The 19,239-nt window shown below is 38.3% G+C and overlaps 1 protein-coding gene across 1 annotated transcript in view; it reads left to right on the top strand.

Moving 5' to 3' along the window:
• The window catches only part of TBCK (TBC1 domain containing kinase), a 113,441-nt gene extending 103,853 nt beyond the window's left edge, over positions 1 to 9,588 (top strand). The window contains exon 26 of the mRNA XM_067297590.1: positions 8,914 to 9,588. Coding sequence (XP_067153691.1) covers positions 8,914 to 9,024 — 111 coding nt within the window. The 3' untranslated portion in view covers positions 9,025 to 9,588. The remainder of the gene's footprint in view (positions 1 to 8,913) is intronic.
• The last annotated feature ends 9,651 nt before the right edge of the window (positions 9,589 to 19,239 follow it).

Genomic DNA, 19,239 nt, shown 5'->3' with positions numbered 1-19,239 from the left:
GAAATTAGAACAGGAGGAATAACTTAGCAGATATTAAATCATGCTCCAGCAACTTGGTTTTGACAATGACACACTTCTACTTGGGTGGTGTGGCTTGGATGAAACCTACTATCTTTTCACTTTCCCTGGTTATTTAATATACAAGTAATTTTATTTTCAATTAAATGCTATAGCAGATTTAAAGTACACAGTACATTTTAATTTGTCTAATAATTAGAAACCGTTCTTTCTTGCCTTGGAAAAACATGGTTAGTTAACACTCTGGGAATGGCACAGTTTCAGTTTGGTAAGAAGGTTCATGAACTGTAAGTCAAAGCTTAAAAGACCACCTCTCTTCATAGCAACGTGGTAAATTCAAAATTGTAATGTGCTAACTTCTGATGTTGCATTGTTGTTGTTTTTTTAATCTAGATGAGTTATTTTTGCTATAAATCCATTGTCTAGACCATTTCTGCAAGTTACTGAGGCAAAGTAGTAATTCTCTCTTTGTCACAAAGCAGCTAATATATAAAATATATGAACTATTTCCAAAGCAAAGACAAGCAATCGGGGTTTTCCTTGAGATCTTTTTGACCCTTTTCAAGGCAAGTAGAAGAGGGCAAGTTCAGCATTCTTTTTGTGTAACACGTTGCTAGCCTGAAAAAATTTTTTTTTTTCTGTATGAAAATAACATTTTCTGTAAATGTAGATGCTAATCCATTGACATAGACTGTTTTTGCTAAAAATGTGGGGTAAAGAAAGAAAAAAGAGCAAACATTTGTTCTATGGTACTGGCTGACTGTTAAAAAAGACCATTCTGTTGGATTTTGTTTTGGTTTTTTTTCTATGTAACTGAACAGTGGAAGTGAAGTGGAAATGCTGTTTAAAAAAATCTGGAGAATGTAAAACTGAAGTCACTTCTCCATACATTCATAGTCAGTTTTTTAAAAGCTTAAAAAGTTTATGCAGTGGAATGCATGTTCACACCCACATTTAGGTAATGCACAGTTCCCTGTGTTTGTATTCTTGTTCCTAATTCTCTTGACCCACTATCAAAATATGTTCAGATAATGATCCTTATTATATGAAGGCTGAGATTTTAAAAGACACATAGGTAAGAGTGTCCAGTTCCAACTGAATTTGTATGATTTTTGCTGCCGGATTCCACAGGCTTTTTAAAAAATCCTTCCCAGAGAAGCTAGTTCCTGCATGCTAATGTTGGTTTCTTGTTATAAGCTTGTCTTAAAAACCAAATGGATACAGATGAAGTTTCATCTGAAGATTAGGTTTTGCGTAGAATGCTAAAGGGCAGATTTGCCCATGTTTCTAAAGACAGACGCATTTAGAAGGGCCTAGTGAAACTCCAGAGAAAGTAAATAGAAATTAGACAATAACTTCTCGAGATGTTTCTGCTATATGTCTTTTAGAGTCTATATTTCTGTGTAAATGTAACTCTACAGAAAACTGATTTAACAAGTGGGATGAAAACCGAAGATTTTTTCTTTGCAGGGATGGAGGGGCTGCTTATGATTCCCACAATGGCTCTTCTTCGTTTATTTGTTTTGTTAAGGCAGCAACCTTCACTCTAGATGCTGACTCAGATCCTACTGGAATCATCAAGCATCCTTCTGTTGTCTTTAAAGAGGAAGAGATTAGGCTTGTCTTCTGTTAATCAGCAACAGCCCTGCTGGTTGTACCCCTACCCCAGACATGGTAATATCGGTATTATTTCTAGTGGCACGTTTTTCTCAGTTGGCAGAAAGATAGCCCAGCTGCAGTTGCCAGAACATTGCTCTTCCACAAGATGCACAACCCAAGAAAGGCACCTGGGCTGGGAGCCAGGAGTTGTGCTATGGTTTTCTAATTCTGCTTCCATCAGTGGTTTTGGTTAGTTTGCAGTGAATGCCTGAGGTATAACAAAGATGACCTAAATGTTCCCCCTTTCCAGCTAGATGAGAAAGAAGAGGGGAAAATGAAAGATGGAGACTCAGGAGCAGAATTGGAATGTTCTTTTTCCTCTTCTGAAGCAGGTGTTAAAGAAAGCAGACCATTTCTAAAACTCCACATAGGTTCTGTTCTTCAATCTTTTGTGAGACCGACAGTTACAGTTATTGGAAATCTTAACTGACCAGCCTGTCTGCTTTACTACTGAGTGGTTTGGATGTTTCTGAGATGAGCAATTGTGGGGCCGTCAGCTTTACCTATCAAAATATGTCAGCGACTTCTGGGAAATGCTGGCAGGCAGGGTCTCAACAGCTCCCAGCCATCTGGGAGATGTGTAAGAACAGGAGAGATGAGAGATGCTGAGCCTGAATCCTGGAGTCATGCTGTCAGGCTCCAGTTTCCTTCAGGCATGCAAGTCTTGGCTGTGGTGATACTGTCTTTGTGGGTTGTGGCTGTGCCTGTGGGCATCTTTGTCCTTGTGTGAGTTTGCATGGATTAGGTCATGTCCATACCACTCAGGGCTACTGCCTTATAACACAGAATCACCACTTTCTGGGGCTGTTTTGCAGCTCTGAGACATGGTGTTTCTTTTTTCCCAGTATTTCAGTTCAGGGAATCTGAAATAGTGATAATCAAAATAAAGATGGTGATAAACTAATAAATAGGAGTTACAGATCCAGGAGAGTTGCAAGGTGTGAGGACAGCTAGAATGGTATCGGAGATGAACGTGACACTTGGAGTATCTGTATTGCTTGTCTGGGGCAGATGCTGCTTTGCTCTGCCCTAAACTTTGTCTGAGGCTGCTCTTGAAGAGAGCTGACTGTTTGCTGCAGGAGGGACTGTGTGCTGTATGAAGGGTCCAAGGACTTGGGTCCTAGAGTGCAAGAGGAAACAGGTCAAAGCTGGCAGTGTCGGCCTGCCCTCGGTGATAGTTGAGAGCTGGTGGTTTCTGGAGGGGTCCGCTATCAGCTTCCCAGCCAGCAGTCTGTATGGTTATGCAAAGGGCCCCCAATTTGGGTAGTGTTAGTAAAAAGTATTGCGAAGTGCAAAGCTGTGGAAGGGCCACTGAGCATTTCTTTGAACATTTTTCAGCAACTAGGACAGTCTTTAGACAATTTTACAAAAAAGCCAAAACTACCCTAAAGATAAAATGGAAGAAAAGTGAGCAAAATTACTTCAGATGCTTTGGGGGAGGGAGGAGGGAATGGGAGGAAGATGGAATGTTTCAGACTCTTGCTTTCTTTTTTTTATACTGAAGTCAACTGTGTTATGTTTCTTTTTAAAAATATATTTCTGTTCATTAACAGCTTTTTTTGTTTTCTGTTCAATCAAAAGTAAAATAGATTTGCTTTCTGCATTTTTATTTCAGAATCAATTCAGCAATACTGGGTGCATTGGATGTGTTTTGGTCAGTATAAATTAGTTGTGTTGCAAGAGCCAAATCCCTGCAATTAAAATTCCATTTTTCCAGTGCTCACTTTCAGCTGTTGGGTTTTTGTTTTGGGGGCTTTTTTGTTTTGTTTTGGGGGCTTTTTTTTCTTTTATAATGCTATATTTCTAAGGAAATTAAAAATGCAGGTGGTAAGAAGTTATTACTCAGGAAAATCTGAGTGTTCACTCATACTTCATTCTCAGTAAAATGTATTCTGAACCCAGCTATTAAATATCCATTTATTTAGGCTTATTTTCAAATCTTTGCATATAGGTATTTTAAGTTACTTCTATATTTTTGTACTGGTGGAATGGAAAGTATTTCTTTCTGACCAGGTCTGTGTGTGAAAAGACATAGTAGATCTTTTCACAAAGTTGTCTTCCTTGTCTCTAGTACTTCATTTCAGTATATGCTAATACTGTAACTTTTAGCTAGGCAATGCTGTTGTTGATATGGGGACTTTGAGTGCCTGTCTTTCACCTTAGTGTTTGAGTGTCATTTCATTTATCTTTATTTTTTTAATATAAGAAGTCTAAAAATACCCTTGATTTTTTTCAGCATGCTTTGTGACATATGGAAAGAGTTCTTTTAAAAAAAAAAAAAAAAAAAAAAAGTTCTAGCCTGATCCCCTCCCCAGTGATTTGCTTTCAGAGTGGCTAACTCTTGACTGAAATACAGCAAAAAAGCCCACAATCGTCCCTGAGAGGTTTGTGTAGCATGTGTCTACAGATGATGGGGGGAACAACTTGCGACAATGGATGAATACTGCGAAGTTTGGTAAAGACTTATCTCTTCCAGTTTCTAATGTACCTCTTTGTCTTCTGACTCTTTCAGTGTATGGTATTACATTAATACACTGATAGCATCAATCACAGCAGTCTTTTTTGATATTCTTGGTACAGTATGTTATTCTTCTTTAACTCCCCTCTCGTCCTTTAATTATAACCTGTCACAGGAATGTCTGTGAAAGTGAATAATGTGAACATAGCAATCGTTACGGCCAGCCTGAAGGGAGCTGGGAATGACGCAGCTCAAGCTGTGTTGTGTTATTGGACTCTCTGCCACAGACAGTCTGACAGCATGATGTGCCTAGTGTAATACAGTCAGCACGCTTGAAAGCTGTGATTTGATTGCTTGGAACAGGGTAATATAAACATATTTTGATAATGTTCCACTGACAAATATTTCTCCTTTTAAACTGTGCAGATTTTTACAGTTCTTGATTCTTAAAGGAGCAGACCTATCATGTCTGTCCGTGTAAAAAGCGACACCAGTACAGGGTAAACTTGAATATTGGCCAAAATTTTGATATGAATTTGCTTTGGCTATGTCTGTCCTTTAGAAGCCTGGCTTTGTAACTATCCGAATGACGCATTCTTAACTGAATGCTTTCAAATGCAAATTACAATTTTCAGTCTCAGTTATGCTCACCAGGAAGGATTTTTTATGTGGAATTGATATATGCGTTACTTAGCAGAGGAACAGCATTTCCAAAGCCTTCACCAAAGCCATGGCAAAGTAGTAGTTAAACAAGTCATTCACATATTCATTCATTTATATATATTTGCTGTGAAAGTAGCAAGAGGAAATTCAATTTAAACTCTAAATGCTGATAAAAACACAGTAGCCTAACTTTTCTGGGATTACATTTTGAGGAGAGGCTACCAGAGGCAGAAAGGAAAAAGCTTAGTCTTCTAGCATTCTTCTTGTGCACTACCTCAGATAAACATAACACATTTCCCCAAAATAATGGGAACAGCACCTTGCAGTATTGCTCTCTAAATGAAAGCAGTAGCATTACAGTGGACTGTGATCCGTTTGGTGATATGAGGAAACAGATTTATCTCAAAAGTAATGTCAGTACAAGTACTTGATAAATTTGAGAAAGTATAATCACCTTATAAATGACTGAGGCTCGTTTGTGCAAAATCACCCTGTATAATAAGAATTTAATTGCACACTACTTTTATAAGTTTCAATATATCCCTTTAAAATATAGGTGTTTTACAGGTTGCTAAAGATGATGTAAGCTATTTGCTTATCTCCTCACCATGTCAAATACTGTCTTGAGAGCACCTCTGTAATTAGGTTATTTAGCAAATTTAAAATTAAGTATTCAAGTGCTTCATTGTAGGCTTCCAGTTTGACACTTTGTAATTGCATTTATAAGGGAAATACAGCCCATGTGTGAAGTCCAAGGTGTCAATTTCTGCTGCAGAAGCTCAGTGGTATCGTTCAGCACAAAACCTTGGTCATTTTTAATGCTTGAAACTTTGCTCATTTTGGATCACTGTTTCTTCCAACTTTTTAGGAAACATTAGATAAGAGGAAAAATTAATTCTTTAACTTACTGATATTTGAACATAAATGATGGTTGTGTTGGGGCAGGAGAAGAAGGGGGGAATGTCCATGTAACTATTTCAAATAGTCCTTCCTGTCTTGTCCCTCCAGCAGTGCACATGCCAGAAATAACCCTTTCATCTGTTTGAAAAAGCTAAGCTTCATACGGTATATTTTGGCAGGGAAAGCTATCAGGTGGTGTTGGAACATTTCAGAAATGTGATGCACAAGCTCCTGTTCTCATCTGTGACAGACAGATATAGAAGAAGAAGGCACAAGCATATCCTAGACCAGAACTATAAAAAGTCAAAGCTTTAGGAAGAGTGTAATAATAGTAAGATGACAACTTCTAAATCTGTTCTTTACCAAAAGTTACTTTTTCCCCTTTCAGTGACGTAATACAGAAAACTGGATGGTAGAACTAGGAATGTCTTTAATCAGATCAAATTCTGTTACTGTAAGAGTTAAACCTTGACTCTTTTCTTCTTTGCAGTGTGCAGCCAGGATGTATTTTAAAGGCAGATGCATTTGCAAAGTTCTTGGAGGCTGGGATTTGGAGTTTGAGGGCAACTCTCAGCTCATGACAATGTATAGGCCTCTGGCTTCCAGCTACTTCCCACAGTAGTGAGGTACCAGAGGTAGTACTTTACCTCCTCACTGGATTCTCCCTGAATAGATGTTCAGACACAATATTTTGAACTGCAATTGTTGCCTTTCTTGGACGGCTGCAGACAGTTCGGTGACAACTGAGAAAAAGCAGTTCATAGCATGGCGTATAGTCTTGTCACGTGCTCTTGTGCTTTCTACCTGCCATTTACTAACCTTCACGGGTTCTTCAGTGCTTGCTTTGAGGACGCCTTGTGAAAAAGGCAGAAAGGTATTCCTCAGCATAAGGTTGTAAAGGTGCTGCTTTACATATACAGTAAAGAAAATCTGTTTCCAGCCATACCTTGATTATTAAAACAATTCTAAAATACAGTGGGTCAGAGAACTTAGTGTCTGAACCCTAAATACAAAGCAATTGTTTGATGCTTTTTCTTTTCTTTTTTCTTTTTTTTTTTTCCCCAGATAACGTGTGCTAGTAGTTACAGTAAGGTAGGGCATTCAGAAACTTGGAGCAGAGTTTACAGTTTATTGTCAGAATTGTGAAACTATCAGTAGAGACAGAGTAGAATCTCTGCTGGCGCATGGGGCACTCAGCAAATAATGTACTGCTTCCTGTGAGTGAACACTTGAGGTCATTTTTCGTTTCTACCCAGCTGTGAGCAACGTTGGATGGTGTCTGAAGTAGAGCATTATCCATTAGTCACAGGTGGAGACCGCTGTAAAGTGACAGATATGTACATAAGAAGTAGAAATGTGTGGCAGGAGTGTTTCACTAGGAACATATACATTTTTGTAGCTCACAGTATGCACAGTTGAGCACTCTTTTTGTCTCTGTTGTTCCAGTATATACCATATGTTTATGGACTGTGAATAGAGCGAGGGGTAGTCAGGCTCTTCTGGTGATAGCTGCATGCGTGTTACACCACCTCTGCATCAGAGGGTCTCTATAAAAGCATGGCATTTAGGTCTGTTGTGCAAACTGGCATCCCCATGCGGTGTAACTTAGCTGTTAGCTGTTTTGATTATGGGAAGGGTTCCCTGTGATCCTTTGAATCCTTCACTGACTGACCCAAAATAATGGAGGAAGAGATGATCAAACTTACTTTTGGTCTTAGGCAAGTACCCGAAACAGACATGACAGCCAAAATGTCCTGATTGATCTGTTGTGACCTCTTATTCTGCTTTAACCTCTTATTTGGCCTCAACAAGTCCTCAGTGGTCACAGATCATGTACTAGTTGCTCACTCCCTTTTCAAATCCATCCTGAAACACTGGGAAAGGAATGCAATAACTTTGACATACAGATGTACAGAAATTAATTCCATGTGTATATAAAAAATACCTTCACTGTGAAACAAAAGTTCTGGCTATGGAAGACATTTAAAACTTTGCTACTGTGAACTTTTGCCTGTCTCTGATAAAGAAACTATTTCAATATTTGTACTTGATCAGGTAATAATGTAGTACATCTTGTTCTGCCTTAGTATCTGTTCTACTATCACAGCTAATAAGGAATGTAAGCAAGAAACAAAAAAAATCCATGTATGAGATATGGAGGGGGGTTTATTGCTGTTCTGAAGTTGGTAATTTAGTTGTTTGTGCAGAACTGGTTATTTGCACATCATACTTACATGGGGTTCTGGAAAAGTATCACAAAACATTTTAAAGGGTCAAAAAGGGAAGTATGAATGTTTTACAACTTTCCTGTTAGGCCATTTGGAACCACTTGCCTGCTTTACAAATGGTACTAATTTGCCAACCAAGTATAAAGCAATAATCTGACAGACGAGGATGGTAGTGCAGTTTTTCTTACAGCTATCGGAAATTATAAGTTAAAACTGTTGCAGTTTCTCTTTGATTCAACCATTTTAGTGGCTTCCTCTTTGGGTTATTACAGTCAGTATTTCGAAAGTAAGTTTGAGGTGTGATGTACAAAATACTGTTTCTTTGTAGGCCTCATCAGTGTAGCAGTTTTTCATGAAGCTGAGTGTTAAGTTAGATGTTAGGTTGCTACATGGAGACTGAACCCGTGTGTTTGGTTTATGGGATGGATGAATTGGGGAGAAGGGCTTTAAAGGACTGTTGTGTGCTATGTAATCAGCGTATGGGCAGATTAAAACAAAAGAGACTGCAAGAGAGTACAGACACTAGAGCTCAAATTCAGATCTGGTGGCTGTGAAATAAAGTCATGTCAGACACATTTGACAGGTAAATGAATGCCTGTACTGTCAAACTGTGATGCTTGCACATTTGGGAACCTGCAGAAAACAGCTGGGAATTAGATTATTCCAGAGAAAAATAACTGCTATTTCACACTGTTTGAGAGGGGTTCCAGTGAGTACTCTGAGATCAAATAATCATGCTAGCATGAGGTAAAAACCTGGCAAAACAGAGAAAATAATGTTCAAAGTTATCAGTGTGACACTTTCATGACAACTAAATTCATTCCAGTTGTTATAACATACAGGCCTGTGTTTCTGTATTGGACTAGGTGCAAAAAAAGTTGTTCTGGAGCCTGTTTTTTCTATTGTTTAACTTGGTTTTCTTACCATTAGAAGTTACTTTGATTTAAGGACTATATGTGCAATGTGCTAATGAGATATCTCTTTCAGTTTGCAGCTCATCTAGTGAAAAACAAATACCCACGGGTCTGCATCCTGGATGGAGGAATAAACAAGATAAAGCCAACTGGTCTCCTCACTGTTCCTTCTCCACAAATATAAGTGACTGTAAATGATCGGGACAGTGTGTCTAAATAAGGAGGTTCTTCAGTACAATGTGAATATCATGAACCCAACGGGCATTATGATGTCTCCACTATACAAGCTATCCAGCTGATCAGTGACTTTCCCTGCAGATCTAGAGCAAGGAGTTTTGTGTTTATTCTTTGATACAGAACTTGAGTCGAAACAGATGAAAAATGTGAAGCTTCAAATCTTCTAAGAAACTTCTTTCAGCAGTGATGAAGTGTGCAACTGGTTGAGCGAGTTTGAACACACGAAGTCAGAGTAACTTATCTGACATTTGGTATCTTAGAAATATTTCTGCAGAACAAAATAAGCTGGCACTTGATGGCTCTAAGTTGCACTATATGAATTATTTTTTCAAAATATTTTACTGTGAATATTGAGAGTAACAAGCTCAAACTGTATCCTGTGTATCAAACGAGGAAAAAGTGTGTTCTCTAATATTTTAAAGAATAATTGTTGTATCGTGTGACCCACTTTGTTTTTGAGAAAGCATTTTTTGGTCTGGATTGGAAATAAAGATGTGTCCTAGATTAGAAATCACTGTACGAGCTGCTGATGAGTCAATCCAAATGGTATCATCTGCTGGAGAAGAGGAGAAGACCTACTCTTGTGTGAATTTAACATCCTATTTCCTGAAACACAGCAAAACCAACAATTTTGGAAACAATTACCTATACCAGAGACTTAGACTTTGACAATGCTTCGGGTTATGACAAAAGATTAGTTATTCCAGAAATAGTGCCTAAACATGTTAGAAGTTCATGCTTTAAAAAGAAACAATGCAGTTTTAATTTTCATATCAGAACAGTCTCACGTAATCACTTTTGTAGCAGTTCAATCTCTAATAAGAGGCAGAACATTGTATTTAGTTCACTTCACTGTTCTTTCTGCCGGTGGTGCTGATTTTTGAATGCCTGTTTCTTAAACCTGAGCCCTAAAACTAAGAGAGATCAAGGCAGCAATCCTATTTTAAACCGTTTCGATGCGAGTGCTGTAGTTGAGTGAAAGCAGGTTCCACAAAGGGCCTAAGGTGACTGGCTGCTAGAAGATGTGGAAATTACTTCGCAATCAGAAGCCAAGAGCATTGAAAGCACAAAAGAAACAGGAATTGGGGTCTCTCTGTTGCCAAGGAGCTAAGAATAAACTTGATTCAGACAAACAACACCTTTCAGGAGATGTAGGAAAACACCTAATTTCTCCCCCTCAAAATTCTGGGTTGACCTTGCTGGCATGTCAAATCCATTATTCTAAAAATAGTTTTTAAAAAAGGGTTAGGAAAAGAAAAGGATCTCTGTCTTCATGAATATCACTTGAAAATAGTACCTTTAATCCAAAAACACCGGTTGTGAAAATACGAGACTGACAGTATGCTCTGAAATTAAATGTCCTGATGGGAATTTGGAAGAATTTACTTTAGTCAGAGGGGGAGAAGAAACTTAGAGATTTCTCTTTCTAGATTTTTAAAGTTAAGAAAACACTGGCCTGGCATGAGGCTTAACAATCACTGAAGTGTGGGATATAAACAGTATTTTGTAAACAAACAAAATGACACCAACGATGATCTGAACACCTGGCCACAGTGGCATAGTAGTTGGCCATGTGAGTTTGGCAGCGTGCTTTTTATTAGAGCCTATGAGAAGGCCGGAAGCTTTTATTCTGAATCTTCAAAATCTAATCTCTAGCACAATGTGATATCTGCAGGGAGATTTAGTGGTTTTGATACCCTATTGGAAAAGTATGATGAAGAAAGAAGAGACTATGGAGGAAGGAGGGCACCCTTTAGCTCCCTTTTTCTCAACTGTGTTCTGTCTATAGTGTGAAATTACAATGCCGTATAAATGTGTTAATGTATATGGGCTTTCTTTGGTCTAAGGTAAACATAGTTTACTGAAGCTGTCAAGAAGTTTTCGAGTCTTTAAGAGTCTAAGGTGTCTGTCAGATTGACTGTGTAAAGGATAGGAAGCAAAAGATAGGGAAAGATGGAAGGGTTCCTCAGATAGCAGTGGGATTCTGCAAAGGTACATGCTGAGGCCAGTGCTACTCAGCTGACTCCAAAAATGACCTGGTAAGGGAGAGGAGCAGTGAGGTAACAAGCTTGCTGATAATACAAAATCATCCACGATGATCCAACTTTTGCCTGGCTGTGCAGAAAACAAGAAGGATCTTGTGGTGCTTGGTGACAATGATTCATTAAGAGTGAACGCACATGGGGCCTTGGAGAACAACATTTTTTAACGATGCTCAGCAGTGAATTCATTGATAAATAAAGCATCATCTCAGTTGTTTAATAGCAGCCAGAAAGACACAGAGGTTCCTAGTGGTTGTAATGAAAGAAATGAACAAAACAAGTTGTTATGCCATCATGGAAATAACCTGTATGGTACATTTTGAATGCAACACAGACTTTTGTAGTACCAAAAAAGATGCACAGGATTAGAATGGATATAAAACTGGGTCCGTATAAGAAGATACTACATTGACTAAAACTCTTTAGCTTGGCAAAAGAGGCAACCAAAATAGAACAACAGAGAGGTCTCTAAAATCATGAGTAACTAAAATATGAGAACTAGGGGAAACACTCATTATTTCTTGCAGTACAAGAAGCAGTGGCCATCTGTTAATATTGCCTCATAAAGATTCAGCACCAAAACCAGAAATTACCTTTTCCTAGAAGTACAACCTAAAAGTGTGGAATTTGTTGTTATGAGAGGCCAAAAGTACAAAAATACTCAAAAAGAAGGATTAGAGAGCTTTATGGAAGAGCTCTATCGTTGACTCTTAACCACAGTGATTGAAACAAAGTTTTCAGCTCAGGAAATACATGATCTGATGACTAAGGGAGGCTGGGAGAATACACCAGAGAAAGATCTCGCTCTACTTCTTCAACTATCCTCTCAAGCGTCTGCCTTTTGTAAATGGAGATTGGGCTACACCCAGTGCAGCAGTTCTGATGATGTTACACGTTTAATCTCAGCTCAGTGTTTCCTTCTGCTTTGTACAGGTGCTTAGAAAAGGACTGTAAGCATAGAGAATGGAATGCATTTGGGAAAACAGGATTTTGTGTGTACCCAGCTACTTGTTCCTTTGGTGCTCAAGGGTAGGAAGTTTTCTGTATGCCCTACGGATATATTAATTTTTAGAGTGAGAAGTCAAGTTATCTTTTGAGGGAAAAATATCTAATATTTAACAAGCTCGATGATTTCTTTTTGACTCATGCAACTATTTTTAGTATTTAAATATTGAATATCTATAGCTTTCAGCTATATTGCAGTTTGGTCTTAGCTTTTAATTTAGCTGAGTAAAATTTAAAGCCTATGTATTTCATTTGTGTATGGATTTATTTTTGACAGAGGACTTAGAGCTGCCATTAAATAAGTTTACATTATGAAGTGATTTTTAAATGTATTTTTCAGGAGAAATCATGAGAGATGATGTATGTAAAAGCAGGAAATGCGAAGAATTGCTGAACAACATCAATTTTTCCCATGTAAATACAAGGATTTTTTTATATATTCTTATCTCTCTAGATAATTCTGTAGCTAACAGCTGGGTCTGACTGCAAGTTGCTAATGTACTACTACTTGCTACTTTAGTCAGCATTTTTGAAACTGTGCCTATAAATAGTACTATGTCTGAATTCAGTTATGTGGGACAAGCATTTGGTCACAAAAGTAGATTTTAGTCTCAGGGAAAATTCTTGCATTTTGTGGTAACTTCTTATCACAGAATATATTTTGGTTTTGTGGTGCTTGCCCAGTTTAAGAAAAGAGCATCAAATGTGTTTGCTCTGTTATTCCACCAATTTTGGCACTGCTCTGGTGCCACAAGCAGTTGTCTGTTTTCACAGAGTTCTTGAAAGATTTCTGATTGCTTGTATAGCTATAATGTGGTCATTTTTGGTTTTGGACTGCAACTGGATGCCATAAAGATCTAGTAGGAGAAAAAAATTACCACTCTTCCATGTTCACATCTACTGCCAGCAGAAAAACGTCCCAAACAAATATTTCCCACTGTTTGGCCTGGCAAATGCAGCCTCTCCCAGTCTGTTTTTCCCTTCCATTTTAAAAACATACCACATCTGCCCCAGCCACCCGTGCCTATAACTTCCTGCCAGTACAACCAGATTCTCCACAGGGTACCCAGATGGACATCCAAGGAGAACAGAGCACAGGATTTAGACCCTCTTTTGGCCATCTCACTTCTGTTGGTCATTGCAGACCATTACACAATTGCTGTTTAACTAGAGTATCCTTAGTTAGACCGAACATAGTCCTTTGAGAATTTTTATTATGCTTTGCCTCGAAGATTTTCTCTTGTGCAAGTAGGTACTTGTCCTACTTGGCCTATTTTTCAAGTGACCACTATTTGTCCTTATCCTAGAAGTCTCTTCTGGCCTAGATCTGTAAGGAACCTTCCTTCCTGCACCCATCTGTCTCTCTTTTTCATCCTTATTTCTCTAAGTCTAAGTCATCTGTAGCGATGTCAGCTTCCCAGCTGAGGATGGGAACAACTCACCTTATGTAGCAGAAAGGAGGGACAATGTGGTGTTTACCTCTCTTTAGCTTTCCCTAACCTGGTTCATTTCAGGTCTTTCTGGTTTGTTATTTTTAAAATATAGCATGATTTGTCCCTTTTGATTTATATTCTCCCCTCCAGCATTCTTGGGTATTTGGTAGATGGTCTTCCCAATATTTCTGAAACAGAAACAGTAACCATAGCAGCTAGACCAAGTTGGGTATGTATTCTTTTACTTAGGTGATTTTTTTTTTCTGATTTCGTGGATAATCTCTAGAAGTGTGAAGGGCTAAATAATTTGTTGGAGGGGATGGGGGGTTAAATTTCAGCAACAGCCTTTCCTTGTGCATTTTTCCAGGCTTTAATCTGTCATGAGGCTGACTTTAAGTTCATTCCAATACAGATGACCTTCTAGCAAAAGACTGTATCAACAAGCTAACTGACAAGACCAGTACACTTCAATTCATTGCCTTCCTTCCATGCCTTAGGATGATTTGTGTAGACATAGTACAGTGGTGCAGTGTTTGTTCTGTGACCTTCTGGATATCAGTAAGTATGTATCCAGCTATGAATCTGCTGTTCCTTCCTTATGAGTGTTGCCTTTCATATGAGGACTCTAGTTTTCCCACCTTCCCTGTCTCCCTGGAAAAGTAGAGCCTGCTCTATGAGCACCTGTGATCAAATTTTTAAGAGAGAGAGGTATAGTACAGTCAGTTATCTAGAGTTCCCTTGCTGTTCTGGTCAGGTAAGATGCTTATTGGAGTATCTCTAAGCAGGACTTCACAGCTACATATCACACGACTGAAAAAAAAAAATCCGAGCTCTTTAGCAACTGCATCATTCATCATTCAGAGAGGTACTGTGAGAACCTGTTATGTTTTTGGTCTGAAACACTCTTCCTGTTTGCAAGGCATAATGAATGTTGTCCAGAATTGATATTCTGGTATATTTAATTTACATTTTCAGTTTGGGTAGCTTATGAAGCTTCTTCAGTTAAGATAAAACCTCAGTATTCTTTTACTATCTTTCACGGTGTTCATATTTTGTTACTAGGAGGTCTGGGAATTGTGTGGAAATAAGTATGGCCTTTTAGTCTCCCATATCTAGTTATATTTTCTTTGCTGATGAGTCAGACTGGTTTCTTCCTCTGTCCTCTACCAAGTTGGAAACTCAACTGCTTTTATCAGTCTTATCTTGCTATTTTTGACTCCTTCTCCTGGGCCCAGTTTGCAAAGGTTGACTGAATGATCCGTTAGTCCTCCCAAAAGAGTATTTCTTTCCAAGTAGTGATGTTTGACTGAGGTAACATCATATTCGTATATTTGACTAGCAAAACAATAGGTTTTCTTTTTTCTTTTGATCCCAAGCTGTAATGCAAGTATTGTCATTCTTTTTGATTTGCAGCCTGGGTTGAGAGTTGATGCCAGAATTTATGGTCTGTTTGGGAAGTAGTATATCTTTAAGTTTGGCTTTAAGTTTGCTGCTGGTGGTGTCATTTTAAGAATAGCACCAACATATCTGTTAGGTCACTGAGTCTGTATTCTGTTAATTTAGGTTGACAAACTCATCTCGTACTACCATAATCATGTTGCTGAACATAATTTAATATTGCAGTATGGCTCTCTTATTATATCAGCATTAAATAAACAAATGTTATGTAGAGTTTAAAGAATCTGGTCAACAAAATAAAGAGGTTCAGTAAAGTATTATTACCACTGAATCAACTTATATATAACATATTGCTTGTAAAGCTTTCTCCCAAAATACGTTTTTAACCGTGATGATAACACCTGTTCACAAATTTGCCCGTGGTAGTGGTCTTGCGTATGACAGTAGAGTGACCACAGTACAGGCACTGTTGTAATTCATATATTTTATTTCCCCACTGATAGTCCTTCAATGTTTTAGGAGCTATACTCTGTAATGTATAGACACTAAGTTAGATTCCAGACACAGGAATCTGTGCGAAAGAACAGTTACAATAGAGCAGCTCAGAAATCAATGTGGTAATTGTTATATTCAATGGGATCAACCTACACAAAAGTTGAAGATCACTGTTCTAATTAATATTTGCTAATGGAAGCAGTATTAAATTTGTGTTTTCTTTGTCTGTCTATGGTATCTGGCATGACCTTGTTTTAAAGAATCGTAGCATTTGGTGGTGTCAGCTCTTTCCATCTGAGCTGGCCAAATGAATGAAGTCCTATTAGTACAGAGCAGCTACATGGAATAATCTAGTTATTTAAGGGATCCAGTGATTATAGGAATAGCTTGAGTTATCAAGCTTCTATTGCCTGTCTTGCTATAAACTTTTGATATGTTGGGTGATCTGGGTGGCTCAGTTCCCCTCACTAATATGAGGCTAATAATGCTTCCTAATTTTACACCATGTGAAAAAGAGAAATTCAGTAAGTAGTGTGATCAATTCAAATGTGAGAGTATGAGGACAATGCAGGCACTTTGAATAAATATTTCCCTCCTAAGAACAAATGTTTCCTTGGGATGCCAGGGATATATGACAATATCAATTCTCCATCGCTTATTTTGTAAACACTTCTTTCCCTAGTAAGTACTACTAAGGAATGAAGTTCAGCCTTCCTGCAAACAATTCAATTCAAAACATCTATCAGGAATATAGTATCAGTGATGAAGAAGGCCAAGTATTACAAAGCGTGTTATAAATGTTGGCGAGCTACATCCAACAATCACATTAATAGTGTATGTGAAAAACTTAACGAATGTTCTTGTGCAGACAGGCAATAAAATAAAAAAAAGATGTATTTTCAATGACTATAATATTTAAACTTTTCTTTGATGTTGATCAGGATTTGCACCTCCTGTAAAAATAACCCAATACCAGGCTTTACAACCCTAGAATACCAGCAATAAAAACCTCCCTCGTAAGGCAGAGGTCAGAAGCATAATAAAAAAGTATATATATTTTTATTTTCAATTCTTTCTTTTCTCTCAGCAATTTGAGTGAGTTTGTGTTGTGTGCAGGAAAGCTATGTGTAGAGGATGAGAAGCAGATCAGTTTGCATAGCTCTTTCATGTCCTGCCGTGGCTGTTAAGGGATGAGAGCTTTGCCTGCCTCAGCAGTGGTGAAATGCCCAATTCTTTCTGCTAACAGTTCTCTCACAGATTCTCACTGTAGAAATATATGCATTGAGGGCTGCATGAAGGTATAGCCAGGGGTCTAATCTCACTGGCATGTTTATATGCTATATAAAATACCAAAGCTAAAAAGTGTGAAGCACTTCTTTTAGGATGGATCTCTATTTTTCTGTCCCATCCTCCTTTTCTCCATTTCAAATCTCTGTTAAAAGGACTTGATAATAAATAAATCGTGTGTGTTAACAGAGATAAATCTAGACCAGAATTTTGGAACTGAATGTCATGGCATCGATCATGTGACATTGAGCCTTTCCTAGCAGTCATTATTTTAGATAAATTAGCCTGTGATATGCTGCAATTCTTCTGTTTTCCATAGTTTCAGACTGTCAGTGTTCTTATACAAATTGAATACGTTCATCCTCTGGGTATTCCTGACATGTTGCAACAGCTGTTGAAAGACAGATTTTTATCTGTAATCTTTTTTTCACTTGGCATTATCTCAGCAAGCTGTCTCAAAACAGTCAGAGCTATAATTTTTTCAGTCATATCCATAGAGACAACTTTATGCTGTTTGGGAGGTTAGTGCATAATGCTGGCACCAGTGAACACAAAAGTGACATAATCAATCTATCTTCTGCTATGTAATTATAGTTATTACTTTAAAAATCTTGTATGTTTCTGGAGACTCAGAAACATACTGGTAGTGAGCACACACTATTCAGCTTCCACAAAAGGGTTAACTTTCTGGCCATTATGTCAATTAATTTGATTTGCTTTGGTTCAGTTCCTACCCTAAATACAAATTTTCTCAAACCCTTTGAAATTTGAATGAGCCAGAGGGCACTTTAAATCTTTATTTCAAATAAAGCTGTTTTTACAGCAATGCTGTTTCTCCAGTCCCAAAGCAATAGGTGACAATCGGATGTAGGATGTTAGAGAAGAACTTGGTGGATCTGTTGAGAATTACATGCCCTCAGTGCAGGACCAGTTCAGAGTTCTGTGGTTGCGACTCTTCAGCAACAGAGACCCTCCAACTCCAAATGTGGAAAAGCTGCCTTAGTTACAGCAGGTACCTGGGAGAATGAAGATGGAGAGTTTAGTTTAGCATAGTTTACTGCCATACAGTTAACAAACAGCTTTCTTTAAACTGACAAGGCTGTTAGAAACTCAGGTCTTTTTGAAAGATCCTCTGAACTATCTATAATAGCTAGAAGGGATTGGAATACTAGAAATTCCTCTTTGGCAATATTTGTAATAGGCATGTAGCACTTAACATTTATTATATCCATGAATCTGAGTGCCTTGCAAAAATAGGTAACTCCTCTTGCCATTTTTGCAGAGAGAAATTGCACCATCAAAAGCTGCAGTGACTTTTGAAGGGGAAACCAGAATTAGAGCCCAGTGCTGTTGTAATTTATCTTTGCTCAGTTGTTCAAACTTCTCACTTTTGAAATGCCTTGTGCTTCTTGGTACTCTGTATGCATACAGATTTGCCATACATTTCTTCTTATAGTCCCTTAGGTAAATCAGTATTTGCCCAGGCTTCTTCTGTCTCTTTCACCCTATCTGATACTGATTTTACTGTGTATTTTACAGGTCCACCCTCCCTCCAGGATTTAATTGAAATTTTCACAGGCCCTTCCCTTCTACTCACCTTCCCTCTTGGTAACATGTGTTGGGTTTTCTTTCTCGGAAGAGTTTTTTAATGCACCCATAGTCTCCTGCTCCTGCAAGTTGCTTGTTCCTTATTAGCAGATGCCCAAAGCCACTGACATTAGGATCCTGGTCTTGTACTGAAATGAGATTGCTGCCGTGCAAGGGAGGAGGGGGAGAGAAGTAGAAAATTCCTCTCAGTGCCTCCCTTGGACAGGCAGCCTTCTCCTAATGAATCACCAAGAGAAGTCTTCATGATGATGGATGGGGACCAGTGGGGGTGGCAGGAGAGAGTTGAAGTCAACAGGGAGTTATTCACTAATTACTCTTTCCTGACAAGGTGGAATAACTGCCACTTAGAGCTGTACTTCAAACTGCTGCCTCTTGCTCACTGATTGTTACAGGAGCACCAACATCCCTCGTGGACTGTGGCTGCTCTTGGGTTATCAGATCCTGAGACAGTGGCATGAACTGTCACCTTCCATTGTGGCAATGACAATGTGGCTACGCTTTTTTTTTTTCTTCCTTTTTTTTTTGTGTGAAGTACAGGAAAAAAATCAGGGAGTGAAAAAAGCCAAGCAGCCCTACTGTGTGTGCTGCACATAGAATTTGTGCAATGAACAGTCATTGCACAAATTAGACATTAGCAACTAATCTAAACATGTGGGTGTTAGAAATTTATTATATTAAGTTTTAAGATTTCCTGCCTTTCTGGTGGTCATATAGTGAATGTTGAAAAAAAGTAAAAAAGAACCTCAGTCTTCCTCCTCTTTCCATTTTATTCAAGCTTCTTCTCATTCTGTCTTATCTCTTCTCTGTGACACCCCTCTGTGTGAATCCAGATCTGGGTGAATCCTGTTAGGCTTGCAGTAGGACAAACCTCAGGCACTCAGCACGCTTGCTGAG

The sequence above is a fragment of the Apteryx mantelli genome, chromosome 5 (genome assembly GCF_036417845.1).
Source record: "Apteryx mantelli isolate bAptMan1 chromosome 5, bAptMan1.hap1, whole genome shotgun sequence".
NCBI classification, from domain to species: domain Eukaryota; kingdom Metazoa; phylum Chordata; class Aves; order Apterygiformes; family Apterygidae; genus Apteryx; species Apteryx mantelli.
Note: the sequence above shows the minus strand (reverse complement) of the source record. Positions and strands in the feature narration are given on the sequence as shown.